Consider the following 26,769-nt stretch of genomic DNA (forward strand, 5'->3'; position numbering starts at 1 on the left):
TTCTAAAAGCCAACTTTCTTTTTGCAGAGACGCCGAGATGCGCCCGACATGGTACCTGAGTATTTTTTTATTTTTTCCGTTTGTTTGTTTACGGTGATGGGGGCCATTTTGGAAAGGGGTTGCTGGCTGATGATTGTCATGATTATTATATATATATATTTTTTTATTTAGTTCTTTAGTCTTTTTTTAGTTTTTAGTTCTGCTTTATTTTCCTCCCTTCATTTTTTTTTTTAGTTTAGTTTACATTTATTTCACATGCTTTGTTATATTGTTTTGCTTCGTTTTGCTTTGAATTTATGTTGACGTTTAGTTTCCTCTGTGCATTGTTTGCCTTGTCTGATAGGCCTCTTTCCAAATAGTTTTAGGAGCAATTAGTACCTGACAGGTCTTGCTGTTCCTCTTTGGACTGAAAGCTGCATGTGCATTAACGCAATAACAGTTATGCTTGTCATAAAAAAAAAATGCTGTGTATTGTTAGAATGATGTCCATTTATAGCTGATACGTCAAGCCTTGAGATGTTCCGTGACATGTTCTATACGATGTCATGTGGCATTCTGACGTCGCCTCTGGCATGTGACTGTGACTGAATGTGTATATTGTATCTATATACAACTACTGCATACTGTGTAAACCATACATGCTTTGCTTGTATTTCATAAGTATTACATGCATTCATCAACTTGAATTCAGAGAAGCTCATTTGCATATACGTAGGCAATATGTATACTTTGTAATATATATATATATGATATATTATATATATATATATATATATATATATATATATACTAATATATATATATATATATATGTTTTACTCGTGAAGTCTATATATATCGCCTAGCCATCATTGGCGGTATCACATCCAACTACATGTCAGAATTTTGAAAGGCGGTAGTTGGAGCCGGATGTTCAAAATGGTCTAATTAATGAAGGTAGGTGTTGCTGCAGGTGTATCACATTTGATTTATGAGATGACTGGTGATGTAACATATGTTTATAAATTCTTAGCAGTATTAGAGAGTGGGCGACATAGAGAGTACTACGGTTGTAGCCAGATACTGCGAAATTTCCCATTCCCCGTTTTCTATTTTCTCATGGCTCCACATTTTCTTTTCATCTTTATCTGGCGTTTTTATCTCTCTCTCTCTCTCTCTCTCTCTCTCTCTCTCTCTCTCTCTCTCTCTCTCTGCTGACACGTATATCTGGTGAAAGACACTCGCCAGATAATATCTTTCATGACCGTGAGGAAAGGATGATCGAAATGGAGTTCGTTATATGTTTTTAATGACTTCCTTAATTTTTTTTTGCATATGCAATATATGATGATCTCTGTTGGTTGATATTTCGTGATCACATTTGAAGTATGAATTTATACGTAGACTAGCGCAAAGTGACGGTCATGTACTTTTATCGGCCACAGTTTTGAGATGCTAACCTAGCGCTCGACATAATTAATGATACCTAGAATTTATATTGAATGACGATGAGATTTGAAAGGAAGAGACAGAAAAGCACACAACCTCGTAACGTGGAAATGAATTAACAATGAAATAGGTAGGACATTAACGAAAGTAAAATGCGTTTGCATTTTACGTTCATCGCCGTTTTTCTTTTTGGGTTGTGTTAGACAAGGTCTATAGTAGAGACCTTAGAATTAGTATTATCTAAAATTCGAATAATTCCTGCGCTATTTAATGTATAATTATTTATACATTCGTTCGTTTCCGTAAGCTTATTTATTTTTTCCTTCTTATTCATTTTTATTTCACTTTTTTTAATGACCAAAAAATCATCGGCATGTATTTTAAAATCAAATCTACGCAAGTGTTTCCACCGTGCCACTGTCAAAATCTAGAGGCGATAGCAACAGCGATAGCTGGCTGACCTGCTAAGTGATATTTTTACGTGGCTTGTTATGTAATAAATTTCGGTTTGTTATGTAATAAATTTCGGTTTCATAAAAATTTCATGAATTATTAATCCTAGTACCGAAATACACATATTCTCTATTCGATTTAACCTTTTCGGAAAAAGTGAAAATCAAGGCATGAGCTAAAAATAACGTTAGTTTGCAATTAAATTTATTGCGAAATTAAGAAGTTCATCATTTTTTGTTATATGTCTGTCAGCCTTACTCAATTTCCTTATCCCCTCAGTTTTCATTAGGACAGTTTTAACCTATTGCAGTAGACTGTACTGTCAGTCCATCGGCCTTTTTTAAAAGGTAGCAATTTAAATGACAGATTCATTTGATAATGCTTTCAGTCTTGCCCTATCTACTCAGCCTCTCTTTCATCTACATCTGAGGAGAAACGAGGGACTGAAGACGTAAGAGTGAGCGTGAACAACAAAAAAAAAAAAAAAAAAAAAAAAAAAAAAAAAAAAGGAAAAAAAGAAAAGCGTCTTCTAGTGTAAAGAACAAAATAGCCGAGTGTCTGAATTTCATCATATTCTTGATGAAATAAATGAGCTGCGAAAATTGCTTCGGTGTGTTTAAGGATCATTAGTAAAACAGAGCCTTGTCCTCTCTCAACCCCTTGTACCCTAATTAGGCTTGGCCCCGATGGTACTGACCCTCCCTGTCGCTACTGTGACGCTCAGGGCCGGGCACTACTCACTCACTCACTCACTCACGCTAACACATTTTATAAAAAGAATGAAACATTAAAATTGTTTTACGTTTCATGGAGAGAAAGAGACACGGTCTGAATTGTCACCGTTCTCTCCTCCCTTCTCCCCCTCTCCTTCCACTCGTGTTCCTCCCTCTCCTCAGCTTCATCCTCTCTCTCTCTCTCTCTCTCTCTCTCTCTCTCTCTCTCTCTCTCTGTCTTCCCCTCCTTTCCCAATTGGTATCGATTCGATTTGGCTACGAGAGGGGTAGAAAATACTGTTCAAAAGAAAACGCTTTTTGCTATAAAACTTTTTTGACGTTTTGCAATATGAGAAAAAGGGACCTATACTTCATCATGAATGTCACGTATTCTATGACAATGACTTTAGAAACGAAATTTATGCTTTCATACATGCTCTGCTCGCGTCCCCAGGAGCTAACAAGAAACACGACACGGATATATATATATATATATATATATATATATATATATATATATATATATATATATAATATATAAATGTGTGTCTGTATATGTATATATTATACAAAAATATGCAGATCACAGAAGACTTCTTAGAAAATTAAAGGCAAATCCAGTCGGGGTTTCTACCCAGTGTTTCATTTTCTTTGGACCACAGGTTACACTGACACGCACATACATTATGTGCATTTATTTATCCTTCAGGTTGTAGAATAATTCAAAATGCTGATTTATTCATATTTTTTTTCACTTTTGCGTCTCATGACTTTGATTTTAGTCTTATAGCCACAGTTCTGTGACCATCTGAATGTTTTTGAACGTTGTAACTTGATTTTTAGGTGACTTTGGGAAAGTTTTTAATCTCTCTTGAACGACGCCTGTGCTTCCAATCTTTAAAAAAAGAAAAAAGAAAAAAATAAAAAATCCCCATGGCGAGAAAAGGTGTTGAGCAGTTGTTACGAGAGAAAAATACACATACACAGAGTACAATGGAGTCGAGTCGTGTGAGAGTGTGTGTGCGTTTGTATGTGTACCCGACACCTTTCGTCAGTGTGGTGGCGGCGGCGTAGGACTTCTTCCTTCCTCTTGTCCCCTGAAGTCAGGTCGCGTTGAAAATCCGTCGCATTGTCTGCTGGTGGAGGACCCTCGAAATTAAATCGCGCCGGGCACTCGTTGCTTTTTATTAACTGAGCTCTCGGGGCGTCGAGATCACTTGCACAAATTTTAGCAGATCTCGACTCAATGATAATGATACTTCGCCTCTTCAGGCTCATCCCACCTCACCCACTCCCCCCCCCCCCAACCCTCCTTCTTCCAAAATCCCCCCCCCCCCCCCCTTTCCCCCCAGCGTCCTTCTGGCGTTTTCTTCCTCCTCCTCCTCCTCTCATTCTTCTCTTTCCTTCTCCTTCGTCTTATTATTTTTTTTTTTTTTTACTTCGCCTCTTGTCCTTACTTCTTGTGTCTGCTTTCTCCAACCAGCCTTTGTACCGAAGTAGACATCTGTTTCGCCTTTTGATAAATCTCTCTCTCTCTCTCTCTCTCTCTCTCTCTCTCTCTCTCTCTCTCTCTCTCTCTCTGCCTGTCTTAATATCTTATCCGTAGAGAATGAATTGCGGAATTTTTATTGTGAAGAAATATTGTGTGATAGTAATTTTTGGATCATCTTCGTATCACTACTACTATTGCTACTACCGTCCCTACTGCTGGCGATGACGACGACTATCATCGCGATCTATTTCGTAATATCTCCATTGTTATTCTGGTACAACCCAGTGTCACAATCTTGTCTTTCAAGAGGCTGCGACTATTATAATTCTTTTTATTTTTTGTTCTTTATTCATTTTCTGTATATATATGTGTGTGTATTCATATGTATATATATAATTAATTTGAATTTAATGCTTATTTTTTTACATGCCATCTTAATTTTTTCATACAAATTTAATGGTAAGAAAAAAATCTCCAACATACGTCAAAATGCAGTGCCATGTCCCAAACCTGTTTCACATATTCATTGTCACCAATTAGTCAGTATTGGCTCCTTTGACTCATATTTTGCGGTAAAATGCCGAGAGGTGACGGGGGACGTGCCTATGTGACACCTGCTCAAGTTTTAGCGACTTGACCTGGCCCAAGGTGAACCTTGAGGGGAACTTCAACTAACCTCAGAAATATTTTCTTTCGATATCTTGATCTTCTTTTCACACACTTTTATTACAGAAAGTAGTAACACTTTACTTAAAATTCTTTTTAATTATTACAAAAGTAATAGAAATCTGTGAATCGAAGGATTGTTACAAAAAAGTATAGTGTTACTTTACTCGAGACGTTTTGGAGATGGCGTTTCTTGGGTTAGGTTAGGTCAGGTCAGGTCAGGTCAGGTTTGTTTAGTTATTGGGTACGTTCGATCGTCACCTGTTTTTTCATTTTTTTTTAATTTTTTGCTTGTTTTGGTGAGTGAGACAGCAGAGATGACTTATGTCCATTATATAATTTAACCTGTCTTCTTATTTTCCGAGTGCGACCTTGTCTCCAATGAGTTGACCCCCACCTTCCTTTTAGATTCGAGATGATTTCCTTGTATGATTGTGTGAAAAATGCTGAAATCGCATACTTGCTTTTTTTTATCAGCCAGTTCTCCTGCCTGCATCTGCTACTGAATGGAATTGTAACTTTTACTTGTTAAGCAATCATGTGTCAAGCTTAAAATCATTCAAGGGTAGGTGATCAGATTCCACTTTGAAGAGTGGCATTCTACGTTCTATAATTATTTGGTTTTCCATTACTTTTATTTTGGGTATATTTCCTTGGAGTTGCCAATGACGTTTTGTTTCAGTACGATTTCGTAGACAATATCCCTGTTTGTAATGAGGGAAGGGGGTATTTGGTGTTGGGAAGGGGGAGGGGGGGCGGGTGGGATGGTAGGGGGGTGCCGAAGGCAAGTTTGGAGCAAGTCTGGTAACCTAGAATCAAAAATAAAAAAATTGCGGTATGTAATGTCGGGCAATAATCCTTTAATGCTTCGCATATATGAATACACAGAATAATTCCAGCACAGAGAGAGAGAGAGAGAGAGAGAGAGAGAGAGAGAGAGAGAGAGAGAGAGAGAGAGAATGCATCGACACAAAATACCGAATCTTTCTCGGACAAGTCATTCCCAGCATTTGTTTTTTTTTTATTTTTTCTTACCCTCGCTTTTTTTTCCCGGGCGAATATTTTGGTAAACTGCTAGGGATTTAGCGGTGGTTTTGGCGTAACCACCATCGAATTTTCTGACTCCTTTGCACTAAATTAATTAGGTGCGTCGGCATTTTTCGGTTAAACATTTTTCAATTGCAGTTGCCTTGGGTGTTGGCTACAGTATATATCATTGTGGAATTGAATTTCATTTAAGTATAATTAAAGCCGTTTTTTGTTTCCTCGTGGTGGGGAGAGAGAGAGAGAGAGAGAGAGAGAGAGAGGCCCTGGGTGCAAGTTTGTATTGGATGTTTAGCCAAGTTGGAAGTCAAATGAAGAGGAAGAGTGCTTGCTTGCGCGCATGCTCGTGCATGTACCCTTTGAAAATGCTGATGATTTAGTAGAGCTTATGAGCATGGTTGTATGTCTGTGTTTATTATAAAGGTTTTTATGCACGAGTTCATTTCTGAGTGGAATAATATGCCGACGAAATATTAACATTTCGTAGTGTGCTGTATACTGTACTTACCCTTGAATCATAATGTTATAAGTACTGGGAATCTATAAAAGGTTGTATAAGCTTTAGTATGTGATAAATTTGGTGGCTATTTTCTTTTGAAATAACTCCGATATTTTCCGCGTTCGTGACCGTGGTATAGTTTTGACGACGCCAGCTAGTGATGTCCATCAATCAACCATGAAATTGCGAGGTCATGTTTTGGTATGAAATGTGGGGCCAGCCACTCAGGAGCGGACCCAAATAAAGCCAAGGAAAAAGTAAAAGTAGAGACAACCCGTCAAAAGAAGCTAAAAAAATTCGGAGGTTGATACACTTTTCGCTTGGCCGTACTTCGATGGGATGATCATAAGCTGCGGCTAAAGAATAAGCTGGACGAATCAGGTCATCTGGCCTTGGAAGATTTTAAGATTGACACTCTCCTGCAAGTTGTATCATTCATCGGCAGATGCATGGTGGTGGTCTGGTTAATAAATACAGGTGTGATTTCAGCATATATCTCATATATAATATTTCTATTATATATATATATATATATATACATATATATATATATATATATATAATATATATATATAATATAATCGATACTTATTTTTACGTACAGTCGCATATTACGGAAGGAGATGTATCATACTGATGTACGGTGCGGTATTTACAACTCTGCATGAAAGCTATTATATTAACAATGCAGTCTGTAACTTCTCGTGCAAACATTACACTTTACTTTTGCAAATCTATTTTTTTTTCCTCGTCCACAGTACCCTGAAGTATCGTTTCTGCTAAGGAGATTAGTGTTGTAATCTATCAGTTTTTGCCACTTTGCATTTGGAAAATGCGTGATGAAAATATCGTGGCAAGCTGTAGATAGAGAATTGAAATATCGTGTTGTGTTACTGGAAGCAAACGACTGTTTTGCTAAGCATAATGGAATTGTAACTTTTACTTGTTATGCCGGTTATTTTATGTGTATTTGATGTATTTGAAAGTTGAGTTCTTAGGTAAATTATCTTGTAGACTGTGTAATCTTGTTTAAGCGTATACGTTGTCGTTTAGTCATGCGTCATAGGGGAGCATTTTGTATATTTAAAGTGTTTGATTGCTGTGCTGTATAATGGAAAGTAGTATGTGCTTTTATTCTCAATGCTTCCTAATTTAGATATAATACATCGACCGCCATGTATCTTCTACTCTACAAAGGTTCTCCCTACCTCTCCCTCACCCCCCTTCCTCCTGTGCATTCAGTAATGCGCACCAAATAACACTACGTAGGTAGCATATAAATATTGAAGCGTTTTCTCACGGCATTCTTTCTAATTGCCATCGCCCGGACGAAGTCTTGATCAGAGCGAAACACCTACCTAGGTAGTCGTGCACTCGACTTGATTTACTTGAGAACTTTTGAATGATTGATTTTATTATCCAAAGAGTTGCACGCACGGTTGGGTGCGTGTGTTTTCACAGTTGTCGCTTGCGTGCGTGTGCGGGTTTCGTGTTTAATTTGATGTGTATCAGTTGCCGTTCATCTTTGTTTGCACCAGCACACTTGTTGAAAGGGTTACCTGTTTGTCAAGTGTACAACCGTGACATTTTTTTTTCTTATTGACAGATATTAAACCAAAAATATGAGTCATGATGGCCTAGTGGTTAAAGTCGGCTGTATAGCGCTGTTTCTAAATCAAAAGACCCGGGCTCGACTCCGGGGAGTGACAGAAGCGCTATCGTTTATAATTCCCTTTTGATGTAAGTTATTCTCGAAATGTATATAGTGGATTCGAATAATAAACGATATTTGTGGCTCTATATACATACATACATTTATATATATATATATATAATATATATATATATATATATATATATATATATATATATGTGTGTGTGGTATATATATGATGCAGGGTCCCACCATTATATTATATCATAAGACCTACATCTACTATATGTACATATCTAAATATATAATTATAGTACATACATACACACACACACTAACATATATATATATATATATATATATATATATCTAATATATATAATATATATCTATGTTAGTGTGTGTGTATGTATGGTACATATAATTATATATTTAGATATGTACATATAGTAGATGTAGGTATTATGATATATTAATGAATGTGGACCCTGCATCATTCATCCTGCACTGGCTGAATCGAAACTGAGCTCCAGCGAAGAAAGCTGTCAATAGCCGCTCCATATTAATATTACTCATGATAAGTGTACTGGGCATTCAGACTTACGCACAGACACCTTTTGTGCTTTTCAGAGTGTGGGAAAACAAACGCTCAAAGGAGTTTCATATTTTATAGCCTTGATTTTGAATAGAGTGGCACTTTACAAATCAATATCAGATTATTTCCTCATTACACGCCGTAGATTTCAAGCGTAGTGCGCATTGCATGCTTAATGCCATAATTGCACGGAGACGCGATTGAACGGAAGAATATGCTTGCGCGATAATAATAACTCCATAATATCACATTCCGTGAGAATTGTATGTTAATGTTAATCGTTAGCAATTGGTTTTTGAATGTAAAGTAATATGGTTGGTTGGGTGTTTGCTTAAAAGCTCATGATTTGCATAGCGTGCGTGCGCGCACTCACGTATACACACACACGCGCTCGCTGCTATTAAAATATTCGTGATTTTGGCAATATTCCAATGTAAGTTTGCACTTAAAAATAAGAAAGGGAATCTCTTGACTTTCTCCGTTGGTTCCCCCACCCCCCTCCCTCCCTCCTTCTCCCTACCCACCTTACACTCCTTTTACGTCTTGTCTTTCGCTCATTCCAGTATTACATTAGGAATAACCGCGTCTGTATAACATGTAAATTAAGTAAAACAAGCCTTATTATCATCTTAGTTGGAGGGAGGGGGGAGGGGGGAGGGGGGTGTGTTGGAAAAAGGACAGACTTTGAGTGGATGGAGGAGGAGGAGGCAGATGCGCGCAGGAGAAGACGAACGCGCATACAGACACAGACATTATATACTACATCTTGGCGGTTAAGTGCCACCGGGTACATATCCGGGAATATTACCGCCGCCGCTTCTTATTCAATAACGTTTCTCGACTGATACCTGTAATTGCATTGTTTAAGGGCGCCTTACCTTCGTTAGCGCCCTCCTCCGCCGCGGCGCCGCTTCCTCCGCTGACGCGACAGTCGCTCTCCTCCCGAAGGCGATTCAATTGTGGGAATTGGCGTCTCCTTATTTAGAGCGAAATTGACTTGCTCACGCACATGCACTTTGAGCTGTCATCTGTTTAAGTCGATGTGGCTATTTGTCTCCCACATCTGAATTTCATCGGGATCGATCCGGTTTTTATTTATTTTTTATTTGTTTATTTTAGGATTTAGTATTCCTGGTTGAAATTCAGTTTTATTAGTTAATGGAGACTTGCATCAGTCTTGTAACGTGTTGTTTCGTTTTTCTCGCCATTATTACAGATCTGAATATCCGTCTTTAGCCCCAAATACCGTATACTGTACAATATATATATATATATATATAATATATATATAATGTATATATATATATATATATATATATATATATATATATGTTACCACTACTGCGACAGTTAAAAAATAACTTTAAGTATTACATTCGGACACCCATTGTGTCATACCTCCTCTTTATTTTGTTCCTACTTTATACACTCATTAACCTAATCGCATCGATTTTACCTCTCAGGAACATCGAACAAGTCTTCATGTTTTCGGGGCAATATTAATTGTTTGCAGGGTGGCGAGTGAATTTCAATTTTGCATTGAATTTTCATTCCTTTTTTTTTTTTTTTGTTTACTTCCTTAGTGAGGAACTAATCAGCAAAAGGGGGCAAAAGGGGGGGGAAGGAGAGTTGGCAATTGGGGGTGGGGGAGTTGCAGCAGCGGGAAGGGGGTGGGGGGGGGAAATTAGAAAAGTAAAACTCACGATCGGAGCTTCAAAACGCCGGGTTTACAAAAGTTCCGTCAACTCAATTAAAGATCTCATTATTCTGTATTTTTGGTTCTGTGGCACTGATGTGATTAGACGTTTTTAGGTTACATCCAAATTATATTTTCAATTCCTCTCATCTCACCCGCCCACCCATCCACCGCTTGACCTCCCTCACCTTCCTCTCTCCCTCCCTGACAGTTCGTAACACCTCCCTCCTTCCCCCCCAAGTTCTCCCCTCCCCACATTCAGCACCCCCTCACAAACTCCGTAGCCTTGCCACCAAGTAATCGATGTTCTTCTCTGTCATATAGAAAAAATATATATATCCCTTTGCTCATGCGCTGTTATCTTATTTTCTTTGATTATTGATGATTTGTTATTACCGTCATCTCGATTGCACAATTTTACATGCAATGTATATATAGTATGTGTTTATGATGACTTATGAATGAAATGACATTCTAGTACCTAAGTCAGAAGCATATGTGCAATGTTTAATGTTCGAAAAATGTGTTTTTTCATTATCAAAGTTTTGTATAATTGCAAGTTTGTGTGATGTTATTAATTGAGTTGTAAAAATCTGCATTTTTTAAAATGTTTGTTTTGAAATGGACAGACAATACTTTCAATAATTGCAAGTGAAAATATTTCACACGATAGACGGGCATTTGTGTGGAAGGGCCTAGACGCTTTGCATATGTTAACCGATGAGGGTTATCTGTTTCTTGCTAATACTGACCCTCTCCCTGAATAGGCGGCGACACCCTAAATCTTTCTCAACCCTTCCTTATCCACCCCCTCTCCTTCCCCCTTCCCCTTCCCCTTCCCGGTTAGTCGGTAACCAGCCTTTTTATGCATTCACTACGGTAACGATCTCGGCCTTAATCGTAGTTTGAACAGCGACACACATATCCGGCTGGCCTAATGCAAGGTAGGGGGTAAAGGTGAAGGGGGGGAGAGTATGACAGGGGGGGTTTACTCTGTCTGTCTGTCACTTTGGCTGCTTAGGTTGTTAGGTACAGATATTAAGGATAATGTAACAGGTTATAGATTATTATTATTATTATTATTATTATTATTATTATTTTATTATTATATTCAGAAGACGAACGTTATTCATATGGAACAAGCCCACCTGAGGGGCCACTGACTTGAAATTCAGGCTTCCAGAGAATGTGTTGTTCGTTGGGAAGCAGCAACAGATGGCAGGAAATAATAGTGTATAGATGTTCAGGCACAATTGTGTGAATACGTTGAAGAGCATTCCAGTGCGCATAGATGTCAAGGCACATGATTAAGGAACGTTTCAAGAAACATTGTGTTTAGAAATTAAGGAGCATTTTGGCCAGTGGATCAGTTAATCGTTTGCAAATATGAAGGAAGTGTAGGAGTAAGTTAAGAACACGTTTTTATTTTATTATCCGTGCGTGAGGCACGAACATATTATTAGTGTGTAGGTGGTTAGGAAATCTTTTTAATCTTTTTGCGAAATTTAAAATTAATCTGTAAATGAGTTTCTAAAGTGCTGTGGATGGCTGCGGAGAAATAGTTATTGAAAGTTTTACGGAGCGTAATAATATTTTAGGACTGTTAGAAATAAGTTGGACAGTTTTATGGATTTATGAAATCACTTTTAAGTACTAACTTTCGTAGGATTTATATGTTGGTTATTTTCATAGGTTTAAGTTAGGAAAATATTTGATTGCTTGAAACAATGACTTTAAAGCTTTCAAAATTTCTGGTTTATTTATTTTAAAGTTAAACTGCTGTTTTATAATATATATAATATATATATATATATATATATATATATATATATATATCATATGTATATATAAACGTTATATAAAAATAACATATTTGAAAATAAGTTTCAAAAGCAGAGTGAATGCTCCAACACAAAGCAGGAGAGAGAGAGAAAATCACTACAAAAGTGCAGAGTAGGAATAATGATCAAGAAATGGACTCATATTGCCAGCTAAATTTAGACAAATTGTCCAGAAAAGGAAGAAGAATGTAGCAATTCGCCTTCCGACAAAAACCTTGACCAACGTAGGATTTACTTTATATGGAGAACTCGTAAAGGAGCTTTTTTATTTTATATTGCTTGCAAACGAGCGGGGGCGGGGGAGTGTGTGGTGTTGTGGGTGTTGTGTGTGTGTGTGTGTATGTGCAAAGATGAATATTTCAGTAACTAATGGTATTTTTTCTTGAAAGCCATTCAAAGCAAGGTTAGATATAGCGTATACATGTGAGGTACACATTAAAAAACCAAATAGTTTTTTTTTTTCCAAGAAAGATTGAGGAAATTCGCAGGAAATATTGAGATTTCTAGCAGGGGAAAAAAACTAGCAATTTTCCAAGACCCAATTATACTATTGTACAACTAAAATCTAACATTTCTTTTTACGGTAGTTAATGTAGATGCGAAATTGATAATGGAGTATTCTTTGGGGGAAAAAAGCATGAAAAATAATATATATTTTTTTGTCTTTTTTTTTTCCATTTGATCTCCCCTTCTCTTCCCTTCAAAAGTGCTGTGAGAGACATATGAAGTTTGAGGGGAGGGTGATCCAGAAAGAGGGAGAGGGAGAGAGGGTCACGGATCTATGGGATGGGAGGGAGAATTATATACCGTGAGGGAGGGAGGGAAGGGATGGAAGATGGCAAGAGGGGGGGAGGGGGAGGGGTGATGGAGGGGGAGAAAAATTAATCTTTATTCAGGTAGATAAAGAACCATTGCAAGTCGATTGGCAACGTGCATCCGTTGAAAAAAAAAGTATTCTTTCCTCCAGGAAATCTTTTATTTGTGCTCTTGTGTGTGTGTGTGTGTGTGTGTGTGTCCATTTGCATGTATTGTCTGTGTGTCTAGATTACACACACACACAACTACATGCACACAAATATATATTATATATAAAATCGCAGAGAGAGAGAGAAAGAGAGATTTAAAAAATGCAACACTTGACTTTATCCTTGAATATTACTCCATAAAAATGTTCTTAATCGTTTCTCTTACACTTAAAATAGTATTTAAATGAACACATTATAAAGACATATATAATTAAATAAAGATTGGATTTCGATCCATTTAAACGTCGTTCCCGAAAGCGCTGAATTCCCATTCGCCTTGTAACCGTGATTCAGTAACAAGTCTTACGTCGAAAATGGATCAGAAGACTGAATTTGTTTGTATTTAATGCTCCTCTTGTTAGGGGGGCATTTTGCCCGGCGTCTGTGTGCGTATTTAACTTGTATGCGGCAGTATCAATTAGTGCAGTTACGAAGGTTTTACCCTAAAAATGAAGGAGGGAATGAATGGGCCCCGTTGAATGTGCGTTCCAAATGGATGTATGAATATATATATATATATATATATATATATATCTTATATAGATATATATATATATATACATATTCATGTTTGTAAGTCTTGAGTTTTTTTATTTATAGCATGCACAATCATCCCTCTCTTATTAAACAATATATACTATATATAATGTATATAATTTTCATATATATTTATGTATATTTTTTAATAAGAGAGGGATGATTGTGTATGTTGTAAATAAAAAAACTCTTAAGAATTGCATCATGCACAAAAACTATTTATTTCTTCATTTAGAAACAAATAGAACCATTGGAATATTCCTTCTTAACGTTATCAATCGCACATTTAGTCGTATAAAACGGCATGTGTTGGCATGCATTTGTTTGGGTAGAGAGAGAGAGAGAGAGAGAGAGAGAGAGAGAGAGAGAGAGAGAGAGAGAGAGAGGGGGGCCCGTGAAGGTAAAATATTAGAAAAGGGTGAAAGAGAAATGGGATAATAATGGGAAGAACAGAGGACTGAGGTGGGAATAATTGTTTTTAAATCTCTTAACTAGACGCACTAATGTCCATAAAAGGGATGAGAAGGAACGAAAAGAAACGGGTGGGAATGAAGAGGAGGTTGATGATCAAGTAATTGGATGAAAGCACAGGATGAGGAGAGGGACATACAGAGAGAGAGAGAGAGAGAGAGAGAGAGAGAGATGGAGAAAGAGAGAGAAAGTAACAGAGACAGAGAGTGAGAATGAATGAGAAAGACAACATGATATGCGAGAATATTTTGGGGGCGAAAATATTACATACTATTTTGGTCTGGCTAAACATATTACAGAAATGCAGTTGTGTATTTATCGGCCATCCCTCCGTATTAGAACCAGAGGAAAATATGAGCGTTTCCATTCCGCTCTGAATGGGAGGTAATGGATAAAACAAGAGATCACCTGATGAAATAAGAAATAACGTGACGGACATGGAAGAGAAGAAGAGAACAAGATGAAAATTACAGGGGACACGAGGAAGAATTCCCGCTCAAAAATGAGGAAAAACATATTATGAAACAGTGTCATTTATATGGATGGACTCGTTTCTGTGTTTGAGTCCTTGGCTCTTGTTTTTATTATTATTATTTTGGAATCGGGAGGGGTATTCGTACGCAGGCACTCTTATACAGTACATACTTCTATTATTTGACAGTTTCTTTTATGGTTTTTACTCTCTCTCTCTCTCTCTCTCTCTCTCTCTCTCTCTCTCTCTCTCACAATGTATTTTGTATCCATGGTGAAGTATACCTGTATAATAAAAAAAATTATATTTACATTTATATATATATATATATATATATATATATATATATATATATATATATATATATATATATATATATATATATTGGTGTGTACATTATTAAATTACATATTAGGTAAAGAAGTCATGCTGATGTTAGCTAGGTGACATTTCCTTTATGATAGGAGGTTAAAAGTTACAGATGGAAAGGAAATAAATTCCAATATTGGAAAGTAACGGAAGTGTTGCAGCATTTGGATCAAAACGCAAAAGTGGAAGTTTGTGCATCAAGCAGATTTGGAAGTCGTTGGGAATGAAGGTCCACGTTCTGGCCTAATAAGAGAAAATATTGAACAGAGAACGGAATTTTGACGAAAGTCACGTACTTAGAGAATATCATATGAAATCCATGTAAGAAGGCGCGTGAAAACGGAGCTTGGAACGAAGTCGTGTGAACTTGAAAATGTAGAATATATTACGAAAGTACTTGTGCCAAGTCCCGTTCTTCAATCGTCTTCATACGGAGATTTTTTCATCTATTATAATATATATATATATATATATATATATATATATTATATTATATATATATATATATCTATATCTATAATATAAATATATATATAAATATATATACATATATATTTCTATATAATATATATTATCTATATTCTATATTATATAATTAAATATATGGATAGATAGATGGTTAACTCTGATATTTTATTTCTTTTTTTATCGGACTCGAGAAAGAGTCACGTGAGTGATAAAACGAAGTATGGAAAAAGCTTCAGCCATAGAGAAATTCGCGCTGACGCTTTCTATGAATAAAAAAAAAGAAAGAGAGAGAGAGAGAGAGAGAGAGAGAGGCCGAATAAAACTTGAAAATAACGAAGTGAAGGTTATAAAAGAGCAAAAACAGGGGAGATTAAAATGCACGTGAATGTAAAGTGATAAAGATAAAAGAAAATAAAGGAAAAAGAAATATAGATGGAAAGAACAACTTTGATTTCGAAATGTGTATTTAAATAGCGACATACATAACAGGATACAGTAAAGCGGAGAAGGGGGAAGGGGAACAGAAGAAGGGCGAGGGTCCAGTTCGTATGGAGAGAGAGAGAAAGAGAGAGAGAGAGAGAAATATGTTAGTGTGTGTATCTGATAGATACGTACGCATTTGTATACAATATACTATTAAGACGGATTCGCTATGCGAATGGTGATTATGTCATCATACGTATTTGCTTCTGTAAAATAAGTTCTTTCAAAATATCAGTTTTTCGTTTCCATGAAGAGACATTTTTTTTTTAATATAGAAATATAGAACCGGTTTTTCTTTCGATAAATATATATTTTTTATTTTATTTTTTATTTAATTTTTTTTAAAGAAATATAGAAACGGTTTTTTCTTTCGATAAATAAACTTTATTTTATTTTTTATTTTTTTTTTAAGAAATATAGAAACGGTTTTTTCTTTCGATAAACATACTTTCTTTAAATGTCAAGAGTTTTTTCCAAGGCCGCCTCTTTGAAGCATCATGATTTTTTTTTAATCCTTTATTTCGATGAAATTACGTTCCAAGAACATCGTGAACTTTTTACGGAATAATAAGACTCCTGAAGAACATACCGAGTATTGGATGCGGTAAAAATAGTATCTTGTGAGATGTTCTGAAAATTTGTTTCTGTAAAAAAAAAAAAAAAAAAAAAAAAAAAAAAATAGAGCATCGATCGTTTTCTTCAATAAAAAAAAACATATAGCTGTATAAAGTATGAAAGATAGTACATAATGTAAGCATCATATCGTTTAAGATTGGGGGCATAGTGTATGGCGGATAATATACAGTATATGCATCAAACACTTTAAAATAGTAGTCATATAACGGACAATATACATTATACGTCATACAGACGACGCGAATCCGGGCAAATCTAAACGTTGTCTGACGTGGCTGCGTGTATGTATGTATGTGTATATGTGTATATGCCGTGTATGTGATTGGGAAGCCCTACTCTATGCAAGCAGTCCCTGATGAGGGTGTATTTGACAAATAGCTAATGCAAGCAAGCATGATTCTCGGTCAAGGTTGATTGACTCCCGGTTCGCTAGAGGTGTTGAACTGGTAAGTAAAGCAAGCAACCGGGAACATTAGTCAGGCTTGATTGAGGACGTGATATGCAAGGTTGGTGGGGGGGGGGGGGGGGGAAGGGGGAGGGGGAATCTTATAATCAACCTCACTCCCCACCCCCATCCCTTACTCCTCTTCTCCGTTATTCTTTTTTTTTTTCCTCTTTTTCCCGTTTTCCTTCCATCACCAACTTCCTCTAAAAAAGTGCCTGATGGATGTCCATTCAATGTTACGGGGTAAGAAAAAAAATATCTCAAATTGATTTTGATGCAAATCTTATCTCGCTAACCGAAATAGAAAGAATATATCGCCTTAATGATAAGAATGGCGTCGATTTCATTTTCCCCCCGGACATAAGATGTCGGTTAAAATTGTAAGGTGGTTGGGGAGGAGGGGGAATTGAGGGAAGTGGAGAAGGAGGAGGAGGAGGAGGAGGAGAAGCAGTAGAACGCGGCAGGGGGGATCGGTCCCCCCTTTTGCCGTTTTTGTCGGCGGCGGCGATGTCGGAGTAGGAGCAGCGACAGCGACAGCGACAGTGTTTCCATTATTTATCCGAGACGCATTTCTGCCCCGACATAATATCTGAATAATTGAATTGAGATGCATTTCATGGCGACGGTGTTTGAATGATTCAGTCCGGATGTAAATCATGGATACATTATGACTCATTGATGTAAGTTGGATACATTTCACACGGAGACATCGTTTCCCGCTGATGTAAACTGATGTTGCATTTCACCCTCGGAGTGATGTGCGATTGATGTTCCTGTTATACTAGTCGCGTCTCTAGCCGGAGAGATGTTTGTGTGGAGGTACTCTGGAAGAATTTCTGCGTTAATGTCATGTTTCAGATTGAAGCGTCATTATGTGACAGCGGTAATACGTAGATCTTCTGTACTGAATACCATTTACTGATCAGAGCTACTGTATGAATGTATTAAAGTTTAACATGATGTATTTTACTCTACGGTTTTTGAATATTTTCCTTTTTTTTTTTTCCTTCTTCATGTTTTTTTTATTTACGTGTGTGTGTTTGTGTGTGTGTATTTTCTGAAAATGATATATTCATTTTGGCAGTGTTGCAATCATTGCAGCGGACTGTATTGCGTGGTGACTGTGAGTTATATTTCATGGAGGTAAAGTTTAAATCGTTTAAAATAACTTATGTTTTATGATGACACACTGCTTTAATTTCTTTGAATTATAATGTTAAAACTTTCTGCCAAGACATATTTCGCGGAGACCGTGTTTTAAAATCGCCAGTTACATATATTTCTATATTTCATGGTCACAAAGTTTGAATGGATTCTTTGCTTCATAACTTTCAGTAGCATGGCGTTTTCATTTCTTGGTGATTTATTTCGTGATGTCAGTTTCCGAGGTTTTCCCTCTGGCCATTTAAAAAATTTCCTCCGTCAAGTCTTTCAGTGTCGAAACGTTTTCTAACCTTGTTTAATATTGGTTATCGTGGTTGTGTCCATGTGATGCAGTTGATTGATCACTGGACATTCAACACTAGAATCTTTGATTAACAACCAAGATTAGTAACTTATTAAGGCGTTTTGATGTTTGCAATTTGCCAGTAATGTTTCTTGGAAAGAATCTCTCTCTCTCTCTCTCTCTCTCTCTCTCTCTCTCTCTCTCTCAACAATTTTATCTTTTCGAGTCACAGTTAGAATTTGCTGGAGTTCTCTGTATAGCGAAAATAAGTTAGAACAAAGGGGGACAGGTTTAGATCAAAATCTCATTGTGTCTTCACCCAATTCTTACCGGAGATTCGACAATCTCCCCCCCCCACCCCCTTCCCCATCAAAGACTACCACCTCCCACTCCCATCTCCTTTTCATTCCCCTTCCCTCCATCCCTCCCTCCCTCTCCCACGTAAAAGCGGCGGACAGTGGTCGTCGGGGGAGGATGGGTCGTGTTAGGAAGATATCATTAGGTTTTAAAGGAACGGCGTCATTCAAGGCCTGTGAATGTTGCATTAAAGTTCCATTGGAGGACCGTCTCCCACCATGATTAATGTGACCTTCTCAGTTTTGATGGAACAAAACGCACCGTCAATACATCGACCAGGCGGCCTCCCTCCCTCCCTCCCTCTCTCTCCTCCTGCTCTTCCACCTCCTCCTCATCCTCCTTTTGACCGACCTCTTGCATCCCTCCCCCATCCCCCATCCACCTTCAAACCCATGCTCCCATGCAGGGGTTTAAGAGGTTTGGAGGAGGCATGAGGAGGGGTATGGAGGAGTAGTAGGTGGTATTGGCGGAGGAGATGGCAAACCTGTATTATTATTATTGTTATATATATATATATATATATATATATATATATATTTATATATCTATATATATATTATTGTGATGCAGCTTCTAGCTTCTAAGATACTTGGATAGTAAGCATACATACACACAGGCAACATGTACACATGTATATTATATTATGTATATAATAAACGGAGCCAATAAAAACGTCAAAATCTAGAAAGTTAATGCTTTATTTCAGAGACTGGAGAGAGAAACAGTCTGTCTGTGAAATAGAGCATCAACTCTCTACGTTTTGTCGTTTTTGTGGGCTCCTTTAATTGTGTGTATATATATGTGTAATATATATATTTATTTATATATATATATATATATATATATATATATATATATATTATATATATTATATTGTATGTGCGTGTGTGTGTGTTGACCTCTTCTTGTGGTACTCTTGGCCTTAATTCTCAGATAGATAAAAGTCTTCGGTTAATTTTTGGAGAGAGAGAGAGAGAGAGAGAGCCGCAATAAACTATACATATATCCACGTAACATGGTGATTGATGAATACTATTTAGATATACCCAAAACCGTGTCATCCCATAAAGTCAGGGAGAGAGATACTTGGCCGGCTTACCACCTCCTTCGACTGAATAAATATAAGTCATCATCATCATCATCACCATCATCACCATCATCTTCTTCTTCGTCATCAAGTAACTGATAATTCATGTTAGCCGAAGACCCCTCCTGGGGGCGTCACAGCTCAGAAGCGAAGTGTGTAAATACTCACGCGATGACAAACTCAAATATTTTGTTTTGAATAATATTTATGCAAGTTATGAATTACTCCTCCTCACCGCTCCAGAATCTTGTGTCTCGTTTTCTATCTAGGTAAACCGAGCACTTTCCTCTCTTCATTCCCCCATCCCTCACCCCTCCCCCCCTACCCCCACCCCTTTTCTGCGTCAGCCTTCTCCTCCCCTCCCCTTCCCTCACCCGACTTGTTTTTTTAAGTCGTTTTTTTAAGGGGAAAAACACTCAGAGATATGTTTAATGTTTACATTAAATCCCCAAGTAACTAGCACAACAATTTCAGCCTTGAGACATCATAAAAAAAACAAAAAGTCTCTCTCTCTCTCTCTCTTTCTCTCTCTCTCTTTCTCTCTCTCTCTCTCTCTCTCTCATGCTCCAGAAAATATATATATAATATGAGCATTAAAATATTTGTTCTTTTTTCTAGTCGACACCCATTAACTACCGTATAGATAGAAAAGAACAATAATGAATTTAGTCAGATGTTATTCGCTCTGAAACACTTAGCTGCCCTGTCTTAAGATGTTTCGGAAAGGCTCCAGAGTTTATGCTTTGATTTTATCCTATATTCTTCAGACGCTGGTCTGACCATCTTGAATCTTATATTGTGATACACGATTTCCTTCCCCCGCCTTCCTACAGAATGTCCAGTTTGTATTTGTTTGGCTGACTGTTATGTAGACCTGTAGATTTACACACACGCGTATACTCGCACACGCTATATATATTATATATATATATATAATTATAATATATATTATATATATATATAGGTATATATATATATCTATAATAATATATTATATATATAGATATATATATATTATATATATTATATATATATATATATTATATATATATATTATATGTATATATCGAGCTACAATGTCCTTTAATATCTAATTCGCTTCTACCTCGGAATTAATATATTTTCATATATGCTTAACCGAAGGGGAATTTTTTCTCGATAATAGATTTGCCTGGACCAGGGCGCGAACCTATGGATCCTTTCAAACCCAGGAACGTCAGTGAAGCTTTTCCTACTACACCACCGCGGTGGTGTAGTAGGAAAAGCTTCACTGACGTTCCTGGGTTTGAAAGGATCCATAGGTTCGCGCCCTGGTCCAGGCAAATCTATTATCGAGAAAAAATTCCCCTTCGGTTAAGCATATATGAAAATATATTAATTCCGAGGTAGAGCGAATTAGATATTAAAGGACATTGTAGCTCGATATATGTATATGAATCACGGAAATGTGATATGACTTATATATATGTATATAAACGTATTGTGAGTTAAATGGTCATGTAAGGAAACGAATTAAATTCCATTATGGTTATTTCCCCTCAAATTCTCTGCCAGTGGAGGAATCCTCTCTCTCTCTCTCTCTCTCTCTCTCTCTCTCTCTCTCTCTCTCTCGTCTCTTCTGTCTCACTCACTTTGCTATGCAAAATGCATGACACCGAATATTAACTTGCTTGTGTTAGTGTCTTTCTTTTTCTCCACGTCAGTCTTTTTTTTCTTCCATTTTATCAAGTTTTTTTCTTCCATTTTATCATCTTCCTCTCCTTTTTTGAGGACTATTTTTTCTTATTTTTTTCCCCAATTTGAATTTTTTTTCTTCCTCTTTTGTTTCTGTTGTTTTGAAAGTTAGTCCTCATATTTTGCTTCAGAAATCCTTTCGTATATCAGTTTCTTTATCTGCAACTCCTTGAGCTTCAGGCGATGTTTTATTTCTTTTCGATTTTCTCCAGGTAACTTTCTGTATCTTCACTCATTGTTTAAATGTAAAAACTTTTTTTTTTCCCTTTTTTCCTTTTTTTTAACCAGTTAATGAAGTCAGGTTACTTTTGCAATTTTTTCTTGGTCCATCGGTCAAGAAGAATAACATTTTTGATGCGCTAGTTGAAAGAAGTTCTTATTTGTGAAGTCAATTTTTTTGCGAAGGGAACGCAAGTTCCTGCCCTATTTAAAACCATTTATTCCATATTTCCGAGTGCCGTATTCGTGACCATCGTAGATTGACAGGGAAAAGCCTTATTCCATATGAATAACAACCGGAGACGATTGAGTTACCTAAGTAAAACCACATTTACCATTGCATCATATAAATGTGTGTCAAATACTTGTATCATTTAGATATAAGTTTCCGATGGAACCGACCGGTTTTCAATCGTCCCTTCATTTATAAGTTCACATAAAGGCTGTATGCCCTGTTCATGAATCTTAAACCTGAAGTCTGCAAGTTAATGAAAGCTGGAATGGGGGGGGGGGGGGGGGGGGGGGGGGGGGGGGGGGGGGGGGGGGGGGGGGGAATTGGGGGGGGGGGGGGGGGGTTAGCACCTGACAGGTAAACGTCTTAGCCAGCGCCGTTCTGAATGGTTCGCTGTCACGTCCAGAAACAACAATTTGTTGCTGACTAAGTTTTGAGTATGAACGGGGGAATATTTTTTTTCTGGATTATATTTCTGAGAGAGAGAGAGAGAGAGAGAGAGAGAGAGAGAGAGAGAGAGAGAGAGAGGATTATCTAAGGAATGATCGCACCTTGGTGTGGTGAGAGCTACGTCGGCGAGGCTTTCGTGTTTGTAATTGTTCGACGCTATACATGTCTGCCTTAGTTACCGTACTTTCACGTTTTTCTTTTATTCTCTTTCCTACCTCTGAACTCCACGTCCGCCTCACGACAGTCGACTAACAAGCAGGTACATCGGAGAACAAAGTCGTTCAGTTGCGAGGTGAACGCGTTATCCTCTGACGCTGGCTCCCAGACGGCAGAGAGAGAGAGAGAGAGAGAGAGAGAGAGAGAGAGAGGAGGAATCCATCGGTTATTAAAGTTTTCGTTCTTGAGTTACGGTAAATCGTTGCAGTTACAAAATAAAGGTTTGAAATGATTCGGATACATAGGAAACCTCGGGGCTTTTTGGTTGAATAGAGATACCGCCGATACATATGCATGAGCGTATGTTCATACATTTTTGTGCATATACTTCAGTTGAAAGAAAAAGTATACATTTGAAATTTATATGTTCGGCCCAATGTAACTGCAAAGACACTATTATTTTTATCTATTGTATTGAAGTGAAATTCAAGTTAGAAGGAGATTCATTCCTTACGAGGCATCGGACACTTGACTGAAAACCCAAATTAAAAAAGAAGGTTAAGACAAATTCGTTGCCCGATTCCGTCACAACGCCGCCGTAGAATAAAAAAGGAGCGATCGGCTCTCAAGTAGAATATATTATGTAATCCCTAAAGGAATGAGTGGAAGCTGCTGCTGGTCGGGCGAGGAGGCTCCGGCCAGAACGCCTTTTCCAAGCGCGCTTCAAAAAGCGAAAGGAGAAAAGATCCCCTGATAGAGGATCGCTATCCATAGTCAATATAGATAGAGGTCAATGTGACATGTATAAATAATAGAATCTTGGATGCGGTCGGTGTCGTCGTTTCTACATAAACCCCAAAGGTCATCATGGCGAGGGGAAGCGAGAGAGAGAGAGAGAGAGAGAGAGAGAGAGAGAGAGAGAGAGATACAGCTTCCAGGTGCGGGTGTCAAAAAGGCGAGAGGGGAACTTTCTTAGGCGACGCGCTCTGATGTTGCGGGGGGGAGGGGTTTGGTGTTAGCCACTGTCTCGAGATCCCTTGCTTTTAGGAACCTAGCTTTTCGTCGCCTGTTTCCACTCTCCCCCCCCCTCGCTCCCCCCCCCCATCACTCCCCCCTCCCCCCCCCTCCACCTTTCCCCTTTTTATCCCCCTCATCCCCCCCCCCCCCCCACTCTCCCTTCCCCTCATTCTCGTGTCTAACCGGTGCTTCTAGAGGTAACGTCCAGAGAAATGGCATTATTTAACAAGTCATCCTCCACTCGTCCGAAAGGCTGTGGCGTTGATCATCACTCCTCATCAGAGGGTCCGATAGTATTCCCCCCCCCCCTTAGGTCACTTAGCTCAGCGTAATATTAATGAGAGGTGTAAAAGCGTGACCTTCTCCACCCCTTTCTCTCTCTCTCTCTCTCTCGTCTCTCTCTCTCTCTCTCTCTCAATAGCAATTTGTGTTTTGGATATTTTTCCATTATGTCTGTGAGGTAGAATGTATTTATGAATATGGACCTTAACCATCAGTCTTAATGACATTTCTATTTATTAATCGTAACTGGTCAGTCAATGTCTGATTAAGTATATATATAATATATATATATATATATCTATATATATATATATATATATATAATATATATATAGATAGATACCCAAAATAAGACCACCTTAAAACACTTACAAAGAAATGGTAAGATGACATCCCAGAGGGTTAAAGATTTGGGGTGCCATTTGAAAAATAAATAAATCGCAAGGAAGGCAGAGGATAGGAGCCAGGTATAATTCATAGTGGAAAGAAAATAGGCTTAGAGATGTCTTGTACTTTGTGAAGAAAAATCGGGGGAAAATATCTTCAACTATTGCGTAGGTGGAAGAAGAAATGGAGGTGATGAAAATGGAAGGCGTCCGGGAAGACTTGAGAAGGAGAATAAGAGGAGGAGGAGGAGGAGGAGGAAGAAGAAGACGACGGGGATCGTGAATCCTGCATGGTAGTGGAGATCTCGACACAAGGGCCCGACACGACATCTCTGTCATAATTCAGGGGCGCCGGCAGTGATCCCCCACAAGCCGAGCTACCCACCTTGTGTGTGTCTCTGTTGTATTTAACTAGATCTCCTACATCATGTATGGGATGTATTGTATCTCATTTTATGGGCTTAGCCGGCCTTAAGTTGTTATGGAGGAGCCGGTGACGTTGTGCGGTGATGGTAAATGGCCGACGCCATGAAGGCTCTCGGAAGTAAAGGGCCGAAGTCTTCACGTGGTGGAATGTTTTGGATTTCGTGTTTGCATTGTGCCATTTTGTACCTTTTATTATTATTATATTATTATTATTATTATTATTATTATTATTATTGTGTATTTGTGTATGTGTGTGTACACGTTTTCGTAGCAGGTCTTGATATACATTTTAACTGTCTACATTCTAATATTATTTGCGGACATGTCTGTATGATTCAATTTTGTGGAAGCGTATGCTTACTTAGCTTCTATTAAAAAAAAAAGTTGCATCCGTACTTTATGCTCTGTAGATCCACGTATGGCAATTCAGACATGTTCAGACTCTCTACTTCTATTTTCAGTCGCTTCCCACCTGGCCGCGCAAGTAGATTTTGATATTGCATGTAATTCGAAAAAGAGGAGGTTGATCCGATAATGAGAGAAGTGGAAGTCTCGTAGGTATCTGATTGACATGTAGAACAATGCGATAATCTCAGCGGTATTTTGTCGGTCATTTTTTCCTCTCCTTGATTTTCTGTGAGCGCGTTTGGGGTGGGGTGATGGGGGGGAGGGTAGAGGGAAAGGAAGTGGAAGGGGGGGAAAAAACTGGGTTGTATCTAGGGGATCATTCACTGATGTGTTTTGATGCCTTTAGTTCATATGAGATTATTTTTAGGGCTTAAGCGGAGCGGCTCGGGCGCTTTTTGTTTACTCCTGGTTAAAAACACACAAATTGTTTTCACGGGTCATATGATTAGAAAATTAGCTAGTTCGGTTAGGGAAAGGGTTCAGAACGGAAAAAGGCTTTAGAAGGTTATAAGTATTTTTCTGGAGGGATGGATAGGAAGGAGGAGGTGGGGAGTGCCGCGTTGAAACCTCAAATTGAATTATGCTTCGTTAAAAAAAAAATGAAAAAAAAAATGGCCGAGTATTTTCGGTTCTTTGTGCAGAAGGGGAAAATGGCCAGGGAGGGATACAGGAGGAAAGGTTGGGGGGGGGGGGGGGGGCAGTGTGCCCGATTAAAAAAGAAAATAATAATAATAAGGGGAATGAGGTAACCAGCCAGTAGAAGCAGGGGGATTCCCCCTAGCGCTAATAACTGTGGCGGCCGATGGGATATGATAATTTCTTGCGGTGGGGAAATGAACGATAATATTTGTGTATGCTGTGGCATAATAATTTCCTCTCTGCCTTTGGGTTGAAAATGATGTCATTATATCGAATCAGTTTAATGAATTAAAAAAATTTTGTGGGAATAAGTAGGAGGTTTGTAGGAGGGGAGAAGCCGAAAACGTGTTTTGGAATTTCGAAAGTTTTAGGGTATAAAACTGTTTTTGCTGGTATATTTCGGGACGCATTTATGCAAGGAATTTGTATTTCCCAGAATGGCTCAAATCCTTGTTTTCGTCCAACAAGAAAACTGCGAGATTTTTTTTTTTTTTTTTTTTTTTTTTTTTTTTTTTTTTTTTGCTACTTACATCACATTGTTTGCAAGTGTTTTTATGCTTTTAGTGTTACTGATTGGTTTCATGGTATTGGTTTGAATATCAAGTGGAAATTATTCTCATGGGTTTTTCTAATTGATCTGATGGATTATTAATCAGTTTTTTTTTTTTTTTGAGTTTATATAGCTGCGTTTTATTTTTCAAAGCCATTTTGTCGTTTTGTAACCAGATTGACAATTACGAGCAAGGACCGTGAAATTGAGATTATTTCAGAAAATCAACAAGCTGAATAAATTAAGTTTATCGATACGTACATTTTAACCAGTTTTGACCAATTTTGATAACAATGGCGAGTAGGTTTGGTAAATTCTTCGCCTGAAGAATTTTTGAATGATCGCCACAAAGTTTTAGGACTACAGACATCTTGAAAGGGGGAGCGGGGTGG

At 37.7% G+C, this 26,769-nt stretch overlaps 1 protein-coding gene across 1 annotated transcript in view; it reads left to right on the forward strand.

Moving 5' to 3' along the window:
• LOC135219172 (protein piccolo-like) overlaps nucleotides 1-26,769 on the forward strand; it is a 478,963-nt gene that overhangs the window by 239,433 nt on the left and 212,761 nt on the right. Inside the window, 1 exon segment of the mRNA XM_064255706.1 lies at nucleotides 28-51. Within this exon segment, the coding sequence (XP_064111776.1) occupies nucleotides 28-51 (24 nt within the window).

The sequence above is a fragment of the Macrobrachium nipponense genome, chromosome 1, assembly GCF_015104395.2.
Source record: "Macrobrachium nipponense isolate FS-2020 chromosome 1, ASM1510439v2, whole genome shotgun sequence".
Taxonomy (NCBI): Eukaryota; Metazoa; Arthropoda; class Malacostraca; order Decapoda; family Palaemonidae; genus Macrobrachium; species Macrobrachium nipponense.